This window comes from Camelus dromedarius, chromosome 14 (genome assembly GCF_036321535.1).
Source record: "Camelus dromedarius isolate mCamDro1 chromosome 14, mCamDro1.pat, whole genome shotgun sequence".
In the NCBI taxonomy this organism is placed as follows: Eukaryota; Metazoa; Chordata; class Mammalia; order Artiodactyla; family Camelidae; genus Camelus; species Camelus dromedarius.
Window position 1 is genome coordinate 38,100,413 of NC_087449.1, and position 19,326 is coordinate 38,119,738.

Sequence of the window (19,326 nt, forward strand, 5' to 3'; positions counted from 1 at the left end):
AGCCAGAAAGAGAAAGAAAAATACCATATGAGATCACTTATATGTGGAATATAAAATACATACATACATACATACATACATACATACATACATACATACAAAAAAGAAACAGACTCATAGAATACAAACTTGTGGTTGCCAAGGGGGCGGGGGGTGGGAAGGGACAGACTGGGATTTTAAAATGTAGAATAGATAAACAAGATTATACTGTATAGCACAGGGAAATATATACAAGATTTTGTGGTAGCTCACAGCAAAAAAAAAATGTGACAATGAATATATATATGTTCATGTATAACTGAAAAATTGTGTTCTACACTGGAATTTGACATAACATTGTAAAATGACTATTACTCAATAAAAAAATGTTAAAAATAAAAAAAAAAGAAGAAACTTTAGGAAGAGATAAAGAACACAGTAAGTAAAAATGCAGATAAATACATCAGGCTTTCCTTCTATAGCATACTATTTAAAAATTTACTAAAGTTATTTATGCTACACAATATGAATCAGAATCAGATAAACTCAATGAGGTGAAAGAGCTCAAGAAAGAATTAGAAATAAAAGAAACATCAGTTAAGAAACAAAGACTAAAGTTGAAGGAACATAAGAGAGAATACACACAAGAAATAATGCCTTAAGAGATACAGAAGATAAAATAATGTCTTAAGAGACAGAAGATTCTTTTTGGGGGGACATATCACTTAGTGTAAAGCACAAAACTTTTTAAAAGTGAAAGTATAAATTGAAGAAAAAACCTTTTTTTTAATAAAGAAAAAAAGTTTGAGAGAAAATGATATACTGAAAAGAGGCAAAGAATCCAACATACAGCTAATAGAAGTCCCTGCAAAGGAAAAATCAAAGCAAGGCAAAAGAATACTAAAAATATAATTCAATAACTTTTCTCAAATTAAAAAAAAAAATTAAAACTACATACTAAAAGAGCACACCATGTACATGAGCTATAAATCCAAAATGACACACCAAGATATATTTTAGTAAAACTACTGGACTTGAACAAACAAACAAAAAAATCCTTTCAGTATTAAGAAAAAACACACGTGACCTATAAGAAAAACTTAGACCATTATCAGACTATAACAATAATTCTTTATGCCAGAAGAAAAACAGGGTTACATATATAAGATACTCAAGGAAAGACAGTATGAGCCCAGGATTTTATATCCAGGAAACTAACCTTCAAGGTAAAGGGCACAGGCAAAATGTTATCAATATAAAATAATGCGGGGAATATTGTTCCAACAGTCCTTCCTAAGGAATCTACTAGAGAACAAGCTACATACAATCAGAATAACTAGAGAGATATCAACAGGGTGATTAGCATTAGTCATTTATAGAATTATAAATAAGTGTTCATTAAAAGGAGACAGTATAGTATATAATAGCTATATGATCTCACAATGTAGATAGAGGTCAACCACAAAACAGCATATACAAAAAAATTTTATAACAGTTTTCATTAAGCATTGGTGGTAGTATGTTAGTATTGCCACTAGAGACTTATATAGTTAACATATGATAAAGCAAATTAGTAATTCCTGGATATTCTAATTCTATCATTCTCTGACTCTTTGGGAACATGATTCTTGGTATGAAAGAGAAGGGATACTACTGTAATATATGGGAGATGAAGTTAAAACAAAACAAAACAAAACAAAACTCTGTAGTCCTCTGTAGTAAATATCAATGTTAATTGCCAAGGTAGTTTTTATTATATATATTTCTTAACTCTATCCACTGAAAAGTCAAAGGAACAATGACCAACTTAATAGTAATGAGTGTCCTTAGAATCTAGACTGCAGTTGTTCTGAAATACCATTTCCCATTAAAAGAAACCAGGAGATCTTAGAGAAACAGTCAATTCCAGTCTAAGGTGGAAAATGAACCTGAAACTGTAGAGATAGCAAGAAAACTAACAAAATGATTAGGATCAGGTCAAAAATTGCTAAGGAACCAATTTGAAGAGTCTCTTCCTAGACAACAACAGGACAATTTGAGCCTCAATTAGTATAAGAAAACACATCGAATATGGGTGGGTTGAGACGTATCAAGTACATTTAAATGCATGACTCTACACTGAAAGAAAAAAAAAAAACTAACTGATCTCCATCTGAGGATGACAGGAAGCCAATTCATTACCTTAAAAATCAGGTAAATAAAAGGAAAGAATCAGGCCATTCTTATATGAACTATACCAATGAGAACCAAACAGTAGATGAAGAGAAACATCTTAAAATGTTATGCCAGCTAATAAATGAAAACAAAATGACAGAATTACATCACTGTTTTGCAACTCCATATTAGTGAATCTCAGCACTGAGCACTAACAACTGTTAAAATCAAAGAGCAAAAAGCAGACATCATGTGCCTCCTGTTGAAAGGATACAGTTCCACCCATAATCTTGCCCAAGGAATTGAAGTTGATTAAGCCTCTGTATGCAGCTGTAATATGCAGGAAATACAGAAGATATAGAAACATTTAGAAATGCACCATAGCTATGCAATCTAGACTGTGGGAAATTATAGATCATATGCCCCCAAGGTTTTTCAACATATAAATTTTAAGGAAAAGGAAGAGATGGAAGGAAAATCTATAAAGTAAAAAAGACACATCTAGTTTTTCAAATGGGCAAGACTAAATTGTAATGTCCTGGATGGAAACTTATAAAGAAATGTAAGGAAATGATTACTTTTTAAGTCAGAGATTACTTTTGGAGGGAGGGAGGGACTGTGACTGGGATGGGGCATAATGAGAGGAGTTTGTAGAATGGGTGACAAAATTCTTTTTCTTGACCTGGGTAATGGTTATAAGGGTGTTCATCTTATAATACTTCATTAAACTATACATTCGCTTTGACTGCTTTTCTATATTTGTATTTTACAATAAACAAGATAAATAGGAAAAAAGGAGGAAAGAAAGAAGAAAAATCACAAAACGAGTGGTCTGCTACAAAAGTAAGGGAATATTTTGCTACACATAAAGTTACAGCAGTGACAAAGAACCTAACAAGAAACATAGAAACAAATATTTAGTGAGATCCAAAATAAGCTAGGCATTGTAAATCTTAATTTAACCATAAAAACAACACTGCACCATAGACATTCTTAACTTCACTTCAAATTCAACCTACTAAATTACTAAGAGAATTCAAACCTAGTCCAAAGTATGCTTTTTCTCTATATTATATTTAAATATTAATAAAGAACTCACAAAAATCAATAAAGAAAATAAAAAGTCTGTAAGAAAAACAAGAAGGCACTATATAAATAAGGAAGTCACATAAGACAAAAATTGCAAATACACAATAAATCTATGAAAAGATTCTCAGGCTTACTAGTAATCAGGAATGTATTTAAAGTACTGAGATGCCATCTAAACCTGGCAAACTAACAACAAGTAATAACTTTAGAATACTAAGGGTCGGCAAGGACAAAGGGAAGCATCATTGGTCGAAGTACAAACTGGTATAATCACTGTAGAAAGCTATCTGGCAATAATATCCAGCAAGAGAAACTCTTGCACATGTACACAAGGAGGTAAGTACAAGGATATTTACTGCAGCACTACAATACGGAAAATGGAAATAACCTAAGGGCCCATTACTGTAATAAATTGTTTATATATTATACAAAGTAGTCATTCAAATGAATGCTACAAAGCAGTTAAAAATTAATGAAATTAATCTAAATGTATTAACATAAAATAGACCAAGTTGGCCAAACTTCAGCTGGTAGGCCATATCCAACCCATAGCCCATTTATGCCTGGCCAGGAAGCTATAGCTTTTACATGTGTAATAGCTGGAAAACAAATCAATAGAACAATATTTTGTAAAATATTATTCTAAATATGAAGAATATGAAAATTACATGAAATTCTAATTTTCGTGTCTATATTTATTGCAATATAGCAAAGATCACTTATTAACAGATTGTCTTAGGTATGCTATCATGCTACAACAGCAGAGTTTAGTATGTAGTTGTGAAAGAGTATGACAAATCCTAAAATATTTACCTGTTCCTTTATAGAAAAAGTCTGCTGATCCATGTCATACAATTCTCAAAAGTAATGTTCAGTGAAAAAGGGTATAAGAGAATAAAAGGATACATACGGTAATACATAATTTATATTTACAAACAGTGCTACATCTTGCTTATGGATAAATATCTTTAGTACAATACTAAATGAATTATAGTAATTAATTTTTTTTCCACTAATGCAACATTTTAATACACATCTTCTTCAGGACAATGGTTTCCTCCTGGGGTAGGGGTGGGATGGGACAGGATGCTAACAGTACCTGTAACATTTTACTTCTCTAGAAATAAAATCTAAAGTGAAACAATAAACATCTGTTAAATCTAGGTAGTGAGTACATAGGTGTCTAATGTATTTTCCTATAAATCTGTAATATTTCATAATTAAACTCTTTTCTAAAATGCAAAGCAAGAATTTAAATTGGCAAAAATGACTAGCAAGTCAGAATCTAATTTTTTTCCTTGTGGTAACAGAACTGCTATAAATCTATAGATGATACAGACATACAAGAGCCAATACTTTCTTTAAGATACTCGAAGCCTTCATTTAAAGAAAGGGATAGGAAGGAATATTTGCTTTAAAGTATAAAAGAGAAAATTTAGCAGAGAAAACTATTAAGGTACAAGTTTTGCACAAAATCAAAAAGCCAATGAAAGTACAGAAATACAAATCCAATCTTAATTCCAAATCTATAAATCGCTGTTTATCGCTCTAGAAGTAATATGATAGTTAAAATGAAAGCATCTTCTACTTTTTAAGAGCATAGCCTTTGGAGCCAAAGCTCTTCTGGGCTCTATCAGTTACTACTTAGGTACAATATCAAATCACAAGCAGCAACAACAACAAAAAATAGATAAATTGTACTTCATCAAAATTTTAAAAATTTGTGCATTGAAGGACACTAGCCAGAAAGTGAGAGACAATCCACTAAATGGGAGAAAATATCTGCATATCAAATATCAGATATATCTGAGTCTGGCATCCAGAATAAATATAGAACCCTTAACAATTCAACAGTAAACAATCCAGTTTAAAAACAGGCAAAGGCTTTGAATAGACATTTCTATGAAGAAGATACACAAATGGTCAATAAGCACATAAAAAGATGCTCAACATCATTAGCCTATAGGGAAATGCAAATCAAAAGCACTATGAGGTATCATTTATAACCACTAGGATGGCTAAATTTTTTAAAAATGGAAAGTAACAAGTGTTAACAAGGTCACAGACAAACTAGAACCCTCATAAATTACTAGTGGGAATGTTAAAATGGTACACCCATTGTGGAAAACAGTTTGGCAATACCTCAAAAAGTTAAACAAAGAATTTGAATGATCCAGCAATTCCACTCCTGTATATAGAAACAAAATATTGAAAAATAAGTGTACAAACAAAATCTTGAACACAAATATTCTCAGCAGCACTACTATAATCAACAGAAGGTAGAAATAACCCAAATGCCAAAAACTTGATGACTGAAAAAACAAAATGTGGTATACCCGTAAAATGGACTATTACTCAGCCATAAAAAGGAATAGTATACTGATATTTGCTACAATGTAGACGAATCTCAAAAACATTATGCTAAGTGAAAGAAGTCAGACATAAAAGGCCACATATTGTATGATTCCATTTATATGAAATGTCCACAGTCCATGAAGACAGAAAACAGATTAGTGGTTGCCAGGGACTGTGAGAAGGAGGAAATGGGGAGTGATTACTGGGGTGATGAAAATGTTCTGGAACTAGAAGTGATAATGGTTGTACAATATTTGAATGTTCTAAATGTTACTAATTATAAATTTTATGTTAAGTGTATTTTACCATAATTTTTGTTTGAAGTCAAAGCACATGCAGAGGTAGGCTCTCTAGGGCCACACTTCCTTTTAAAGTGAGAACAGCTGAGACCCACCCACCTTTCTCACTGGCTTCTGTTGGCTTCCTTCTGGCTTTTTTCCTCTTCCACATGGCTGGGCTGACAAAGTGAGAAATGCCTATGGAGGGCTCTCACTAGCTACCAAGACCTGAAAGAGTGTGGGGGTCACCAGAGACTAGCTCGGCCATGGACAGAAGAAAACAAGCCTTTCCAGATCTCCTAGGTATTCTCAGAAAAAGGCTTTTACATGCATTCAAAATAGTTATTACTCAAAACTCTGTAAGCCTACAAGAAATGAAGGGCACTAGCTTCAAGGCAGTCTATACCCAAAATAAGAAGATTTCTACATAGTTCTAGGTGAGGACTATATTAGGGTTTGAGGGCTGTGGCAAGGACTAGCTAGATGTCAACCAAATATGATTCACCTTCATTCAAGTACATCTAGATATTTCCCAGCCCTCTAGCAGTTAGACATGGCCCTATGATTGAACGCTGGCAACAAAATTTGGTGGCAGAGATTAAGCCCATCAACAACTCCCACAAGGTCCCCCAGTTGCCTCAGGTAGCCTTAAAAGCCATGTGTACAATATGGTAGAGCCTCCATTAGTCTGGCTTCTTTAGAATGTATTTGTTACAGCAACTAGTGTTCTTAAATATAAAAGACTAGTGTGAAAGCTGGTTTAAAAAAAAAAAAAAAGTCCCTTTCTCTTACTAGTCAAAGGCAGGACTCATTTCCTGGGATTACCTGAAAAAAATCATCTTGGTATCATCCCTCTGAAATAACTTAAAGACTCTTTTAAAATTAATACCAACTATTCTTAAACTCTTTTGTCTTTAAAACACTACTGAAGGCCTCAAATAGTTATAAAAATCAGAAAGCCTGACATTATTATATTACTCCTGCTTTGCTGAAATATAGGCAGAGAAACTATGTGGCTTCTTAATCTCCCAACAAATTTAGGGTAGAAGGATTTGTGCACCTGCTACCCAGGTTCACCCTTAGGAAGTATTCTATTACATTAAAAACGGTACAACTAAATGATATCACAGAGTTTTAAAATGTGGTTTCCTTGGCCTGAATTTGTTCTTAATTACATTCTAAAACCTAGGGAGACTATAATATCCTCAAGGCCAGTTACTTAATAAAGAAATCTGTAAGTTTCCCTAAAGGGAAAAATGCACAAATTAAAGCTGCCTTTTCAAGCTGAACAAAGTAAAAGAACAGTTCAATAACACTAACAAATCAAAGGTCAAGACATATCTTTTTCTATTACATTTCTTTCTAAAAACAGATGAGAACATGGGAAAATGTGAACTCTATATTCACACATTCTATGCATATACCCTAAAAATATGATAATTAACTGTTACTGAGTGCTCACTGGTATAAGGCTTTATAATAAGTATTTAACACAGATTAATTTATTAAATCCTAACAATAAACCAATGAATTATCCCATTACATATATACGGGATAATTAAAGCTTAGAGAATTTAAATAACTTGCATCGGGTCACAGAGTTGGAATCTGAGGTCGGAGAATGACAATCACTATACTCACGAAGTATTTATTTAGTACCTTCTATATATAATTCTAGAAGCTGGAGATACAGCAGTGAGGAAAAACAGACCCAAATTCCTTCATGAACCACATATTCTGACGTGTGAGAATGACAAAAAACAACAAATATGTGACACTAACAGGTGAATGAAGGTCATGAATAAAAAGAGGGAAAGGGAATAACTATGAATGTTACTTTAAAAAGTTGGTCAAGGAAGGCCTCTTTGAGGAAATGATATCTGAACAGAGAGAGACCTAAATCAAATGAGGAAGCCAGCCATATAGATATATCTGGAAAAAGAACACCTCAGGTAGAGAAAACTACCAAGAGTAGAAGTCCTCAAATAATAATTTTTAAAATGTCCTCAGGCAGGAGCATGCTTAATATATCTGGAGACCCTCAAGGCAGCCAGTGTGACCAGAGTTCAGCAACAAAAGGCAGTGCAAAGGAAATGAGGTCAGAGAAGGATAAGAGGCATATCATGTACAATCTTACAGGACAAAGCAAGCACTTTTGATTCTGGTCTAAAGTGTGATGGAAAGCCATTGTAGGGTTTTGAGTAGGGGGTGACAAACTTTGATTTTAGCTTTTACAGGATGCCGATCTTGCTATGTGCCAATTATCATGGAGGGGTGGGCAGGGGGCAAAAGAATAGAATCAGGAAGATAGGCTAGGAGACTTCTACAGTAATCCAGATGAAAGATAATAGAGGCTAAGATTAGGGTAGTGATGGAACTAAGTAGGGAAAAGTCTCATGCAATCTGAATGTAGCACCAACCAGACCTGATGGGCTGATTGTGGACTATGAGGTTAACAAAAGAGTCAAAAACATCCAAGTTTGGCTCTGAGTAAATAAGTCAATGGTAGTGTCATTTACTGACATGGGAGAGAGTGGGGAAGAAGCAGAATGGGAAGTGAAAAACAGGGTTTGGCTTTGGACACATTAAGTTTGAGAGATCTATTATTTTTCCAAATAGAAATGTTACATACACAACTGAAAATAGGACTTAGAGCTCAGAAGAAAGGTCAAGACTAGAGAAATAAACATGGGAATCAGCAGCAAACAGACGGAATGTACAGCAATACAATCTGATGAGGTCATAACAAGAGGGAGAATAGACTGCAGAAGTAGATTAAAGACTGAACGCTTTGAAGCACCAGTAAGAGAGGGAGAAAACCAAGAGAGCATGGTCCCAGAAGCCAAATGACAAAATGATCAACCATGTCAAAAGCAACAGGTCAAGTGTGATGAAAACTGAAAACTGGCCACTAGGTTTGGCCAATGATGAACTTGACATAAATGTTTCAGTGGAATGATGGAGATAAAAGCTGGACTGGAAATGGGTTCAAGAAAGAATGAGAGGAAATCAAAGAAGATACTGACAACTCTTCCAAGTAGCTGTGTTATCAAGACACACATTCTTCTACTCGTAGGCAATTATTTCATATCCCTTGTTCTTTTGCCTGAATTACTGCAAGAGCCTCCTAACTGGTCTCTCTGCTTCCACATACCCGTTAGGTCAACGCTTTAAATAGAGTAGCCAAATAGATGGGATTAAAATGAATGTCAGATCCTGTGATTCCTCTGCTCAAAACTCTCCAATGGCTCCACATCTCATTCAACATAAAAGTTAAAATCCTTACAATTGCATTTAAAACCCTCTCCACGATCCAGCCCTCCTCTCCCCACCTTTCCCCTGTGCGCTTATCTACTATTCTTCCTCTTACTCATGCTACTCCAGCCACACTTGGCCTGCCTGGTGTTCCTTAAACACAAATTTTAGAAGTGGAGGTATACTTTTAGCCCAAGGTGCTTCCTATTCCTTCTACCAAATATATTCTTCCCCTAGGTAATCTAAATGCCTCAATTTTTTACATCCTTCAGGTTTTATTCAAACATCCCACTCCAAAGAGATGCCTTTCCTGATAATGCTATTTAAAACCATAAAATCCTGTATCATTCTATATCCCCCTTCTCTGATTTATTTTCTTCATAGTATCTATCACCATGTAACATACTACATCATATTTTACTTATTTATTGTATTATCTGACTCCCTCTACTAGAATGGAAACTTTACGAAAGGAGGGTTTGTTGTCTGACTTTTTTTTACTGCTGTAATCCCAGCGGTACTTAAAACAAAACAAAACCTTGTTGAATCAAAGAACGACTGAATGAGGGGAAATGTAGGGTTAGTGAAGTTTTTTTTTAAGATGGAAAATATTATAGCACACTTGTATGTTGATGAGAATCACCAACAGAAAAGAAATGAATGATTCAGGAGTAGGAAGGAATAATTTCAAGAATAAAACTCTTAATCAGATGTAGCAGTTGGCCTCAGATCAGAGAAGGAAGATTATCCATATTATCCATAGCAATAGGAGAGAGTACAAAGAATGTGGGTACAGATATAGGTAGGCTGGGTGATTTGAAATGGGAGCTTGTAGAAGTTCTCTTCTGATTATCTTTGTTTTTTCTTCACTGAAACAGGAAGCAAGGACATTAACTGAGAATAAAGAGGACAAATAGAGTGCTGGTAGTTTGAGGAGAGAGAAAGGTTAAACTATCATTTAAGAATGAATAAACAAGTTCACACTGTATAGGACAGGGAACTATATTCAATATCTTGTAGTAACTTATGGTGAAAAAGAATATGAAAATGAATATATGTATGTTCATGTATGACTGAAGCACTATGCTGTACACCAGAAATTGACAACACGTAGACTGACTATACTTCAATAAAAATATATATACCCCCCCAAAAAAGAACAAACAAAATTAAAACGAAGTAGGGGGAAAAAATGAATGAACAGACTAGGAAAAATATCATAGGACTGACTATCAGTGCTGAGACACCTTAAGTTTATGACCACAAATTTAGGTGTCAGCATGGTTGTTTTTCTCCAGCCACATTCAGCTGCTTAGACACAGGTGCAGAACAGGTAGAGTTGGCATAATCATGGCTGGAATTCTGTGAAGCAGGTGTGATAGAAGGTACACATATGCATAGGGGTAATTATGATAGCCCATGAAATGTTAAGTTGGATAAGGAGGAAAGTAAGGGCACACGGTGACACCCAATGAAACGATGGTTAAAACAACAACAACAACAACAACAAACTAGAGGTTCCAAAGAGCCTGAACAATTTTTGGAGAGGAAATCCTAAAAGGTACATAAGCTAGAGAAACAGAAAATGAAGTGAAGATCAGAGTGTGACAAGCTCAAAACTAAGATTTCAAAGGAGGAACAATTATTGGTAAAGATGAAATACACCTAATGAACATGGAATTAGAAGGCTCAGGTTGATCTCAATTTGCCCCAATTATTTACTGTACTTCCAGTGTACACACGGCTGTAGTACAGAGAAGAGAAAAAGAGTTTGGTAGTTAACAATGAGGTACAATGCTGATACAAAACTGTGGTCATCTATGTCTCATCAACAATGCATTTTGTGTAAGCCTTTACTCCCAATAACATCTAGCCTTTGTTCTCCCTTGAAGACTCTTTCCTCTTGACCCAACAAACTGGTTTTCAAACCCATTTGGAACCTCATGGATGTGTATTAATGATGAAAAACAGCCAACACCTACTGATGAAAAGTAATAACTACCAAGATAATAGGGATTTCACCAAGAAAGTACAAAGCTAGGAGGCAAATTTAGCAGAGAACCACACAGCAGCTAAGACCAGCAATGAAGGGGACATAATGATTGCCATGTTAAGCTGCCTCTGATAGTCCTAACCACAAGTCATCATGAGTAACTGGGGTGGAAGAAGCTTTTAGGTTGATCTTAGGCTAAGGGACACCCAGTAAAACAAAGATGAGAAAAATATGTAAACAGATGTGTCCTACCCTCATCAGTGAATACTGTCCAACCTGCTTGCTTCAACCATCCCAGGCTCTCTGCTCCCAGTACCTTTGACAAAATCAAGTCTTCCAAAGCTAACAGGTTTTCAGGAATTGGCCCTTATTCTTATTACTTCTGGATAAGAGGAGAGAGTGGGCTAATAAACATTGTGTATTGAAAAGTCAGAAAAATTCTCAAATGCCCATGTCTCAGTCACCATGTCCACATTCTGTCCTACATACACACTTACCAGAGTAGTCCAGCTAAAAAACAAGACCATCCTGCTCCCCTACTTTCTACACTTCTATGTAGTACTAAAGACCTTCTATCATCTAGGCTCCTTTGGTCTCTTAACTCATCAATCTATGCCTTCAAGTTCAAATTCCAACACTAAACTGATTACCCTTCCCTACACAATACATGCAACTTTCCCTCCGTGTGCCTTCTGCCCTGTGCTTTTGCCAATGTACTAACATTACGGTGCAGAAGAGAGAGCAGATACTGATTTCCATGAAAATAATCTTGCAAATTCCTTAATGGTGCTGAGGGAATTATAGAAACTAAAATTGAACTTGATCTTCCTCCATCTTCAAAAATGTCTCATTTCCTTTACTTATCTATTTCCATCTTACTACCATTATTATTCAAGCCACCCAAATTAAAAATATTTGAATCATTTTCTATTCATTCATTCATTCAATAAATAATTACTTAACATCTATTGTGACAAAGCCCTTGACTATGCATTATCGTAGATAAAATGATGATGTAGTTCCTACACTCAGTAATTTACAACTTAAAAGCAGAAATGAAATAATATAAAATGAATACAGAAGGATATTTACTACAGCCCCATCAAGGATCCTCTAAGGATCCTACAAGGAAAAACAACTTCACAGAACAGCTTCTGTGGCATGAGTTATGCCTGGAAGCTTGAGTAGAATTTTAATGGGTGAAGTCAGAGAAGAAAGACCTTTTCAGATGGATGATTAATTAAAATAAATATATGAAAATGCCTAAGTAGTAAACAAATACTTACTGAATGCCCATTATGTAGCAGTTAAAACATGAAAGGCTGGTAAAGGATGAATGAGCCTCTGGGGAGTTTCTTCTCTGATAAAAGACTGACAATCAATTAGGATATTGCTGAGCAAATATCTGTTTCAAGTGCCAGCACATATCTATGTTTCTACTAAATATTCAGACTAATAACTATGCTTCAAATACCATAGTAGGTCCTAGAAATACAATAGTAAATGAAACAGTCTGGGCCTCAAAGAACTCAATAATGAGGGAGAGTAAAGCAATTTTAGTAAGATCTGCTACAATGGAGACAAAGCAAAGTCCTGGGAACCAAGAGAAGGGGCCTCTAACTCTGATTCTAATAAAAAGTGATAAGTATCAAATAGACCTTGAATGTCAAGAACTTCAAACTTTATTCTGTGGGTATTAAGAAGCTAATGAAAGTTTCTGAAGATTAAAAAAAAAATGAAATGATCATTTAACAGATATTTATCTATCACTGGAACTCAGGTAGACAATGAGTTCCAATCTTTTTTTTAATTAGAATGCAGAATAGATTAGAGGTTAAAAGACTAAAAGCAGAGTAAATACAGTTAAAGTATTACAACAACCAAAACAAAAGTTTATAAATGCTGAATTAAGGTGCTGACAGTGAGAATAAAGATTGGAAAGATGTTATGAAGATAGAATCAGCAGAATCTGGATAAGGGGGTCAAGGGAGAGGGAAAAGTCAAAAACCATGGATATAATTTCAAGTTTGATGCACAGAGTGTAATGGCTTCATGGTGTAAATGTATCTCCAAATCATTAAGTTGTATGTATTAAATATGTATAGCCTTTTGTATGTCAATCATACCTTAATTAAGTGTTTTTAAAAACAATAATAATAATAATAATTTCAAGTTTGATGACAAGAAAAAGAAAAGATACAGGTAGAAGCACATTTCAAAGGAGACATAATGGGTTCTATTTCAATGATACAGTAAACCACTGACCTAGAGATCCTAGTCCTGCACCCTGTTCAGAACTTACTCGTAAATACCAGCGTAGTATAACGTAACAAGAATTGCTCCATGTCATGAGAAATGGAGAACAAAGTCTTTTGTAAGCGGTAGATGCTTGATAATCAGCTAGGTTCTTACTCCCTGACCGAATGGAATTCATCCAGCCTCATAACATATACAACTGAAATTTTTACCTTTTCAGAATCAAGTAATTTCAAGTTATGAACTTCCAAGAACACCATCAAATTATAAAGATCACAAGTGTTAAGATCACAAATGCTAAGAGTCTATGATGGAAATGTTAAGTCCAGAAATGGATATGTAGAGCTAAGGAAAGAGATCAGGCCTAGAGACTCAGATAACTCTACAAAAAGGTTCTGTGACACAACACCATGAACAAAGAGAACTACAGACCTTGTCACACGTCCTAAGAACCTGCCATGAATAGGGTAAACCTGCTAGAAAACAAAGTACAATTAAAGAAAAAGCTAAGGACAGAGGCCATATCCTCAAGGAACATTTAAGGAATAGGAGGAGAAAACAGAAAAAAGACATCCAAGAAGCAGTCAGAGAAATAGGAGTGGAATGAATGTTATGACAAACAAATAGTTCACAGAGGTCAGTGAGGATGAGGACTAGGGGAGGGCTATCAGATTTAGTCATTTAAAGGTCCCTGGGACTGCTACATATCTCTCTCTGAAACTCTTTCACAATGAAAATTTTTTGAAATTAGTCATGCAGTATTTTTTCGTTAAAAAAGAAAATTTAGTATCCATTATGGTACATCCACACAGTGGAAAACTACACAGCAATGAAAAAGAACAAACTTTTTCTACAAGCAACAACAGAGATGAATCTCATAGACATAACTTAAAAGAATCTAGTCACAAAAGAGTACAAACTGTATGATTCCATTTATATGAAGTTCAAGAAGAGGCAAAACTAACCCATGATGATAGAGGCTGGGAGAGTGCTTACTTCTGAAGTTGGTTATACCTGGGAGAAAACACAAAGGGGTATTCTGGGGTACTGGAAATGTTCTATATCTTGATCTCAGAAGTCATCATACAGGTGTATTCATTCTGTAAAAATTCATGGGCTGAATGAATCTTTGGTTTGCACACGTTAAGTCACATCTCAATTAAAAAGTAAATAAATAAACACACAGAGTTATTGTTGATCATGAAGACATCCGTTTGGGAAGAGTTTACGTATAGAAGCCAAACCATAATGAGGAATGTATACAAGGCGAAGAATCTGAGACAGTGAATAAAAACACATTTTTCAAGAAGGTTCTGGTAAGCAGATGAGATAACAAAGCAGCTTAGGTAGCTTATACAATCCAGGGAAATTGTGTTATTTTGTTTTTATATGAGGTATAAAACAAAGAAAATAACATACATAACAACCGCCTACAGCAGATCAGAGGGAAAGAAATCAATGACATAAAGAGAGCGAATAACCTCAGAAGAGGAGGAAAACTCCTTTCTCTGAGATTGAAACAAAGGCTAGTAAACACAGAAATCCTGACATGGAGAAGAGAGAGAAATCAAGTAACCCTGAACTCTTTTGTGGACCATACAATAAGGTCAACTGGACCAGGTAAATTGAGTCAGGAAAGGATCTGGGCTTTAAGTACATTTTAAAATGTTTCAAAGAGGAACTGCGGAGAATACAAAAGACAAGGATAAGGGGGGGAAATGACAGCAAGAGGACAATGCTCAGTGGCCTGAAAGCAAATGCAGAGGTAGCCAATGGTGCAGTCCACTCAGGACTGGGTGCAGAATATATGATAAAAGAACAAAAAGGGGGAAAAAATCCAAGTGCTAACATGTGCATCATTGAAGCTATAAAATAAAGAATGATGTCTAAGGAAAATACTTGTTTAACATATGGGGAAGAGACAGGAGACCTAAAAGAAGTCTTGAAAGATCCAGAAAGTCACAGTAAGTCACTAGGAGAGTGTGCAAAAGGAAAGATGTCACTAGAGTTCATTACTGTAGAACATTTATCTGTAAATCCCATAAGATCAAGGACCACATATTCTCCTTTCACTGAACGTCCTACAGCTGCTAGCGACAGCTTCTCCTCCCTGATAAAACTGACCTTTACCCCTTACTTCCAAGTACACCTATACTTGACTAATAAATTATGTAAACACATCCTGTCCATTCAGAAACTCCATGAAATTTTTACACTTCTTTCTATCTGTGGTTCCTCACTAAGGTGTTTTAAGTGGTAAACTCCTAGAAGGCTATATCCATGAATTGTCTGTCCACAGTTTTGAGTTTGGGATTGCACACATGCAACCCCAAAGCACATGTTTTAAAAGCACGTTTTTAAAAGTGCTTTTTGGTGAAATGGATCCTTACTGAAGAGAACCTTAACAATGATTCTGAACATACTCCTACAAGACTATAAATGATGGCCAAATCAGAGAATGCTTAGGAATGACACCCGTTTTCACAACTGTCAAGACGATCTCTAAGAAATAGGATAACATTTACTATATCACATTGACTGCCCCTACCTTACACTATTTAGCCCTCTGGATAACTCCTCCATACTCCTTTAGTAAGCCTTTGCGCTTCACTTACTCGCAGCCCACATTCCAGGGTCCCTTCTTCCCATCCAGAACCCCTGACCTGAAACACCCATAGGACCATTTTTCATGCCCCTACTCCTGCATTTCCCATTCAACCCCAGGCCATCACTTCCATTTCTCCACTCCCCATTTTTCTGCCTCTCCAGACCTCCCATTCCTCCGGCCTAACTACTCAGTCCCCACCCCTTCAACGCCCCAGCCCAATTCTTCCCGCCTGAGACCCCCCTCCCCCATCGTTCCCATTCAGGCTCCACTCCCTATCCTTCTCCTTCCCGACCCCAGCCCGCCCTACCTGCTCCTTGACTTCGGGCCCTGCGGGCCCGGTCCGCTCCTCCAGTCGCTGCCTCCCGGGCGGCGCTCGCCGGCGCGGGGGTAGAGGCTGGGGCTGGGGCAGCTCTGCCGCCCGCTGAGCCCCATCCTCCCGGCGGGCGGCCGGCGGCGGCGGCGGCGGCGGTCGGTCGCGGCAGCGGCTCCGCTTCATTTCTGTGGCTGGGCCCCGCCTGCTTCAGGGCCGCGACTGTCCCGGCCCCGCACGGCCCGGGGTCGCAGCGTTGCCGCGCCAACCACCGCCCGCGGCCACCATGGCCGGGCGGGCGCCCGAAGCCACCGACCCCAGCCCGCAGCGCCTCCGCGCTTCCTGGGACCTCAAGCGCCGCGGTCTCCTCGGTGCTCCTTACGGAGGCGGCAGCATCGCCGCAGCCTAGTCTCCCACCCGGCACACGCTCGGCCGGCTACCAGCCGCCGGCTCCACCGCCAGCCAGCCGCCGCCGCCGCCGCCGCCGCCGCCGGCTCCACAGCCAGCCGCCCGCCAGCCCTCCAGCCCGCCAGCCTCCGGCCGGGCCCCGCCCCTCCCTTCCCCTCGCGCGCGCGCACCGGGAGCCCGCCCGCCACCTCCGGTCGCGCGCGGCATCCCGCGCACGCGCCGGCGAACGGTCGCGAGAGACCCGCCCGTGGCTCCACAGCGCGGTGCCGATAGCGCAGGCGGCAGGGTTGGAAGGAGAACGGAAGGGGGCGGGGCCCCGGCGCGCCGCCTGCTGCTGCGGACACTCATTGATTCTTTCATTCATCCATTCATGAAACCTTGTGCCCCGCCAAGCTAAAAGCTGGGGATCCAAAGCTGAATTAGAACCGATCAGCGTCCTTACAGAACTAGGTGGAGAGGGACTAGGAGCAGTAAGGAGACAAAATATACAACTAATGAACAGAACACAACCGTATGCCTTTTTGTTGAGCACCTGCCAACCTAATCTTCACATTGCACTTTGGAGGCAGGTCTGCTCTTGCTCCCGTTTCAGATAAGAAGACAGGTGAAGTAACATGCACCAGGTCACTGAGCAAACCAGACACGATTCAAATTCTGGCTCTTCTGTCCCTTTCCACTGTTTTCCTGCTGCTTCCAGAAAGTAAGTCAGGGCATGGAAAGTCCTATAAAAGAGGAAGAGATGATGGATTCCTATAGGGGGAAGGGTGAGACAAAAAGTCTTCCGAAACATCCGCATGATTCCCCTCTGACAATGAAGTCATCATGTTATAGTCCAGTCCAGCCTGGCCACAGCAAATCCAGCTGCAGCCTGGGCAGCTCGGCCTGCCACTTTCAGTGACTCATCTGCTCAACAACGTGGCTGTAGCTCAGCCCTGTCTGGCCTCCTTATTCTGGCTTCAGCTGGTCTGTCACAGAATCGTATTTTTCCTCTTTTGACTTGACCAGTGTTCTTTCTACAGAAGACTTTCCTGGAGGCTTCATCCATTTTTTTCTAGGCCTCCTCTCTGAACTCTTTCTGAGAGGTAGTAATAGCTAACATCATAGTCAGCCGACTGGATATCAGACACTGCATTCAATTCACATATATGCAAACAAGAGGTAAGTTGTATAACTTCCAGTTTACAGTTGAGGAAATTGAGGTTCAAGTTACATAACATGCTCACTATGACACAGCTAATAAGTGCAGAGCCAGGACTCAAACCAAGGTCTGTCAGATACCAGAGCCTACACACACAACCAGTTTACAGTCTATCATCAGCTGTTCCCATATTCCCTGTTTCAGTTTCTCACCACCATCCCCCCAGTTGCCTCAGCCAGAAACCTGGAAGTCATCCTAGACTCCTTCCTTCCCCTCTTCCGTAACCTTATCATCTCTCGAATCTGTCTCCTCTTTCCACCCGACTGGCACCACCTCAAGGCAAGTCTTATATTCTCTCACCTCCTTGACTGGGTAAGGTTTCTAACTCATTCACTTATATTCAGTCCCTTTCTCTTCAAACCCAACCTCCAAAAGCCTTTACAAGAATCTTTATATGACACGTTACACACTTGTTCTAAACAGTTAAATAGATTTCCATGACCCTCAAGATGAAGTCTAAACTTGCTACAGTCTCTACCTAACTCACCTTCTCTTATTAATCCCTACTGTAGCAACTATTTATAGTTATATCAACTGTTTATAGTTCCCTGCATGTACAGACTCTGCCATGTACTTGGTTACAAATAACAGAAACAAACTCTGATCATCTTAAGCCTAAGGGGGAAACTGGCAGGAAACAAGGATCCTCTCTATAACGCACATCAGGGACATTTTCAGGACACTGCTGTCATCACCACTCCCAAACCACCACCAGACAATGTGCTATGCTGCTGCCACATACCTCTGCAAATGGATTCTAACCATTTCTTCATAGTTGCATCACCTTTCCAGATTCACAGTCTCTGGCAGGAGAATCCACTGACTCAACCTTGGCAACTTAGGGACAAGAATTCCATTCTAACCTCTTAACTACCACTATAGGGACTGGGAATGTCAGTGTGACACACAGACTCTAAGGTTGCCCTCATGATTCACCTCCTCCCCAGTGTTTATGCCTTTGTGTGACCCCTCCCCTTGAGGTGGGTAAGACCTGTGACTTGCTTCTAATTCATATAATATAGCAAAGGTGATGTGATATCGCTGCCATAATTACATTTCATTATATAAGACTCTGTCTTCCTAGCAGACTCATTCTCATTCTCACTCTCCTAATGACCATGAAGAAGCAAGCTACCATGTTTTGAACTGCCTAGGGAGAGGGCCATGTAGCAGGAAATAGCAGGTAACCTCTAGGAGCTATGAGCAGCCTCTGATCCAAGAGCCAGAAAAAAAAAAAAAAAAAATCCCCAAAGTGCTCTGTCCTACAACCACAAGAAAATTAATTCTACCAACAACTTGAGTGAACTTGGAAACAGAATCTTCTCCAGTTGAGTCTCCAGATGAGTATATAACCCAGCCATATCTGGACTCTTGATCCACAGGAACTGTGAGATAAATGTGTGTTATTTTAAGCTGGTAAGTTTGTGGTTACTGATTACCCAG

The 19,326-nt window shown here is 38.2% G+C and overlaps 1 protein-coding gene across 4 annotated transcripts in view; it reads right to left on the bottom strand.

Moving 5' to 3' along the window:
• MAST2 (microtubule associated serine/threonine kinase 2) overlaps positions 1–16,738 on the bottom strand; it is a 174,740-nt gene extending 158,002 nt beyond the window's left edge. For 2 of the 4 annotated variants that reach the window (XM_031465041.2, XM_031465043.2), the window contains exon 1: positions 16,275–16,738. In XM_031465041.2, the coding sequence (XP_031320901.1) occupies positions 16,275–16,463 (189 nt within the window). In that variant the 5' untranslated portion in view covers positions 16,464–16,738. The remainder of the gene's footprint in view (positions 1–16,274) is intronic. The other 2 variants (XM_031465039.2, XM_031465038.2) reach the window with 1 other exon arrangement.
• Positions 16,739–19,326: the final 2,588 nt, after the last annotated feature.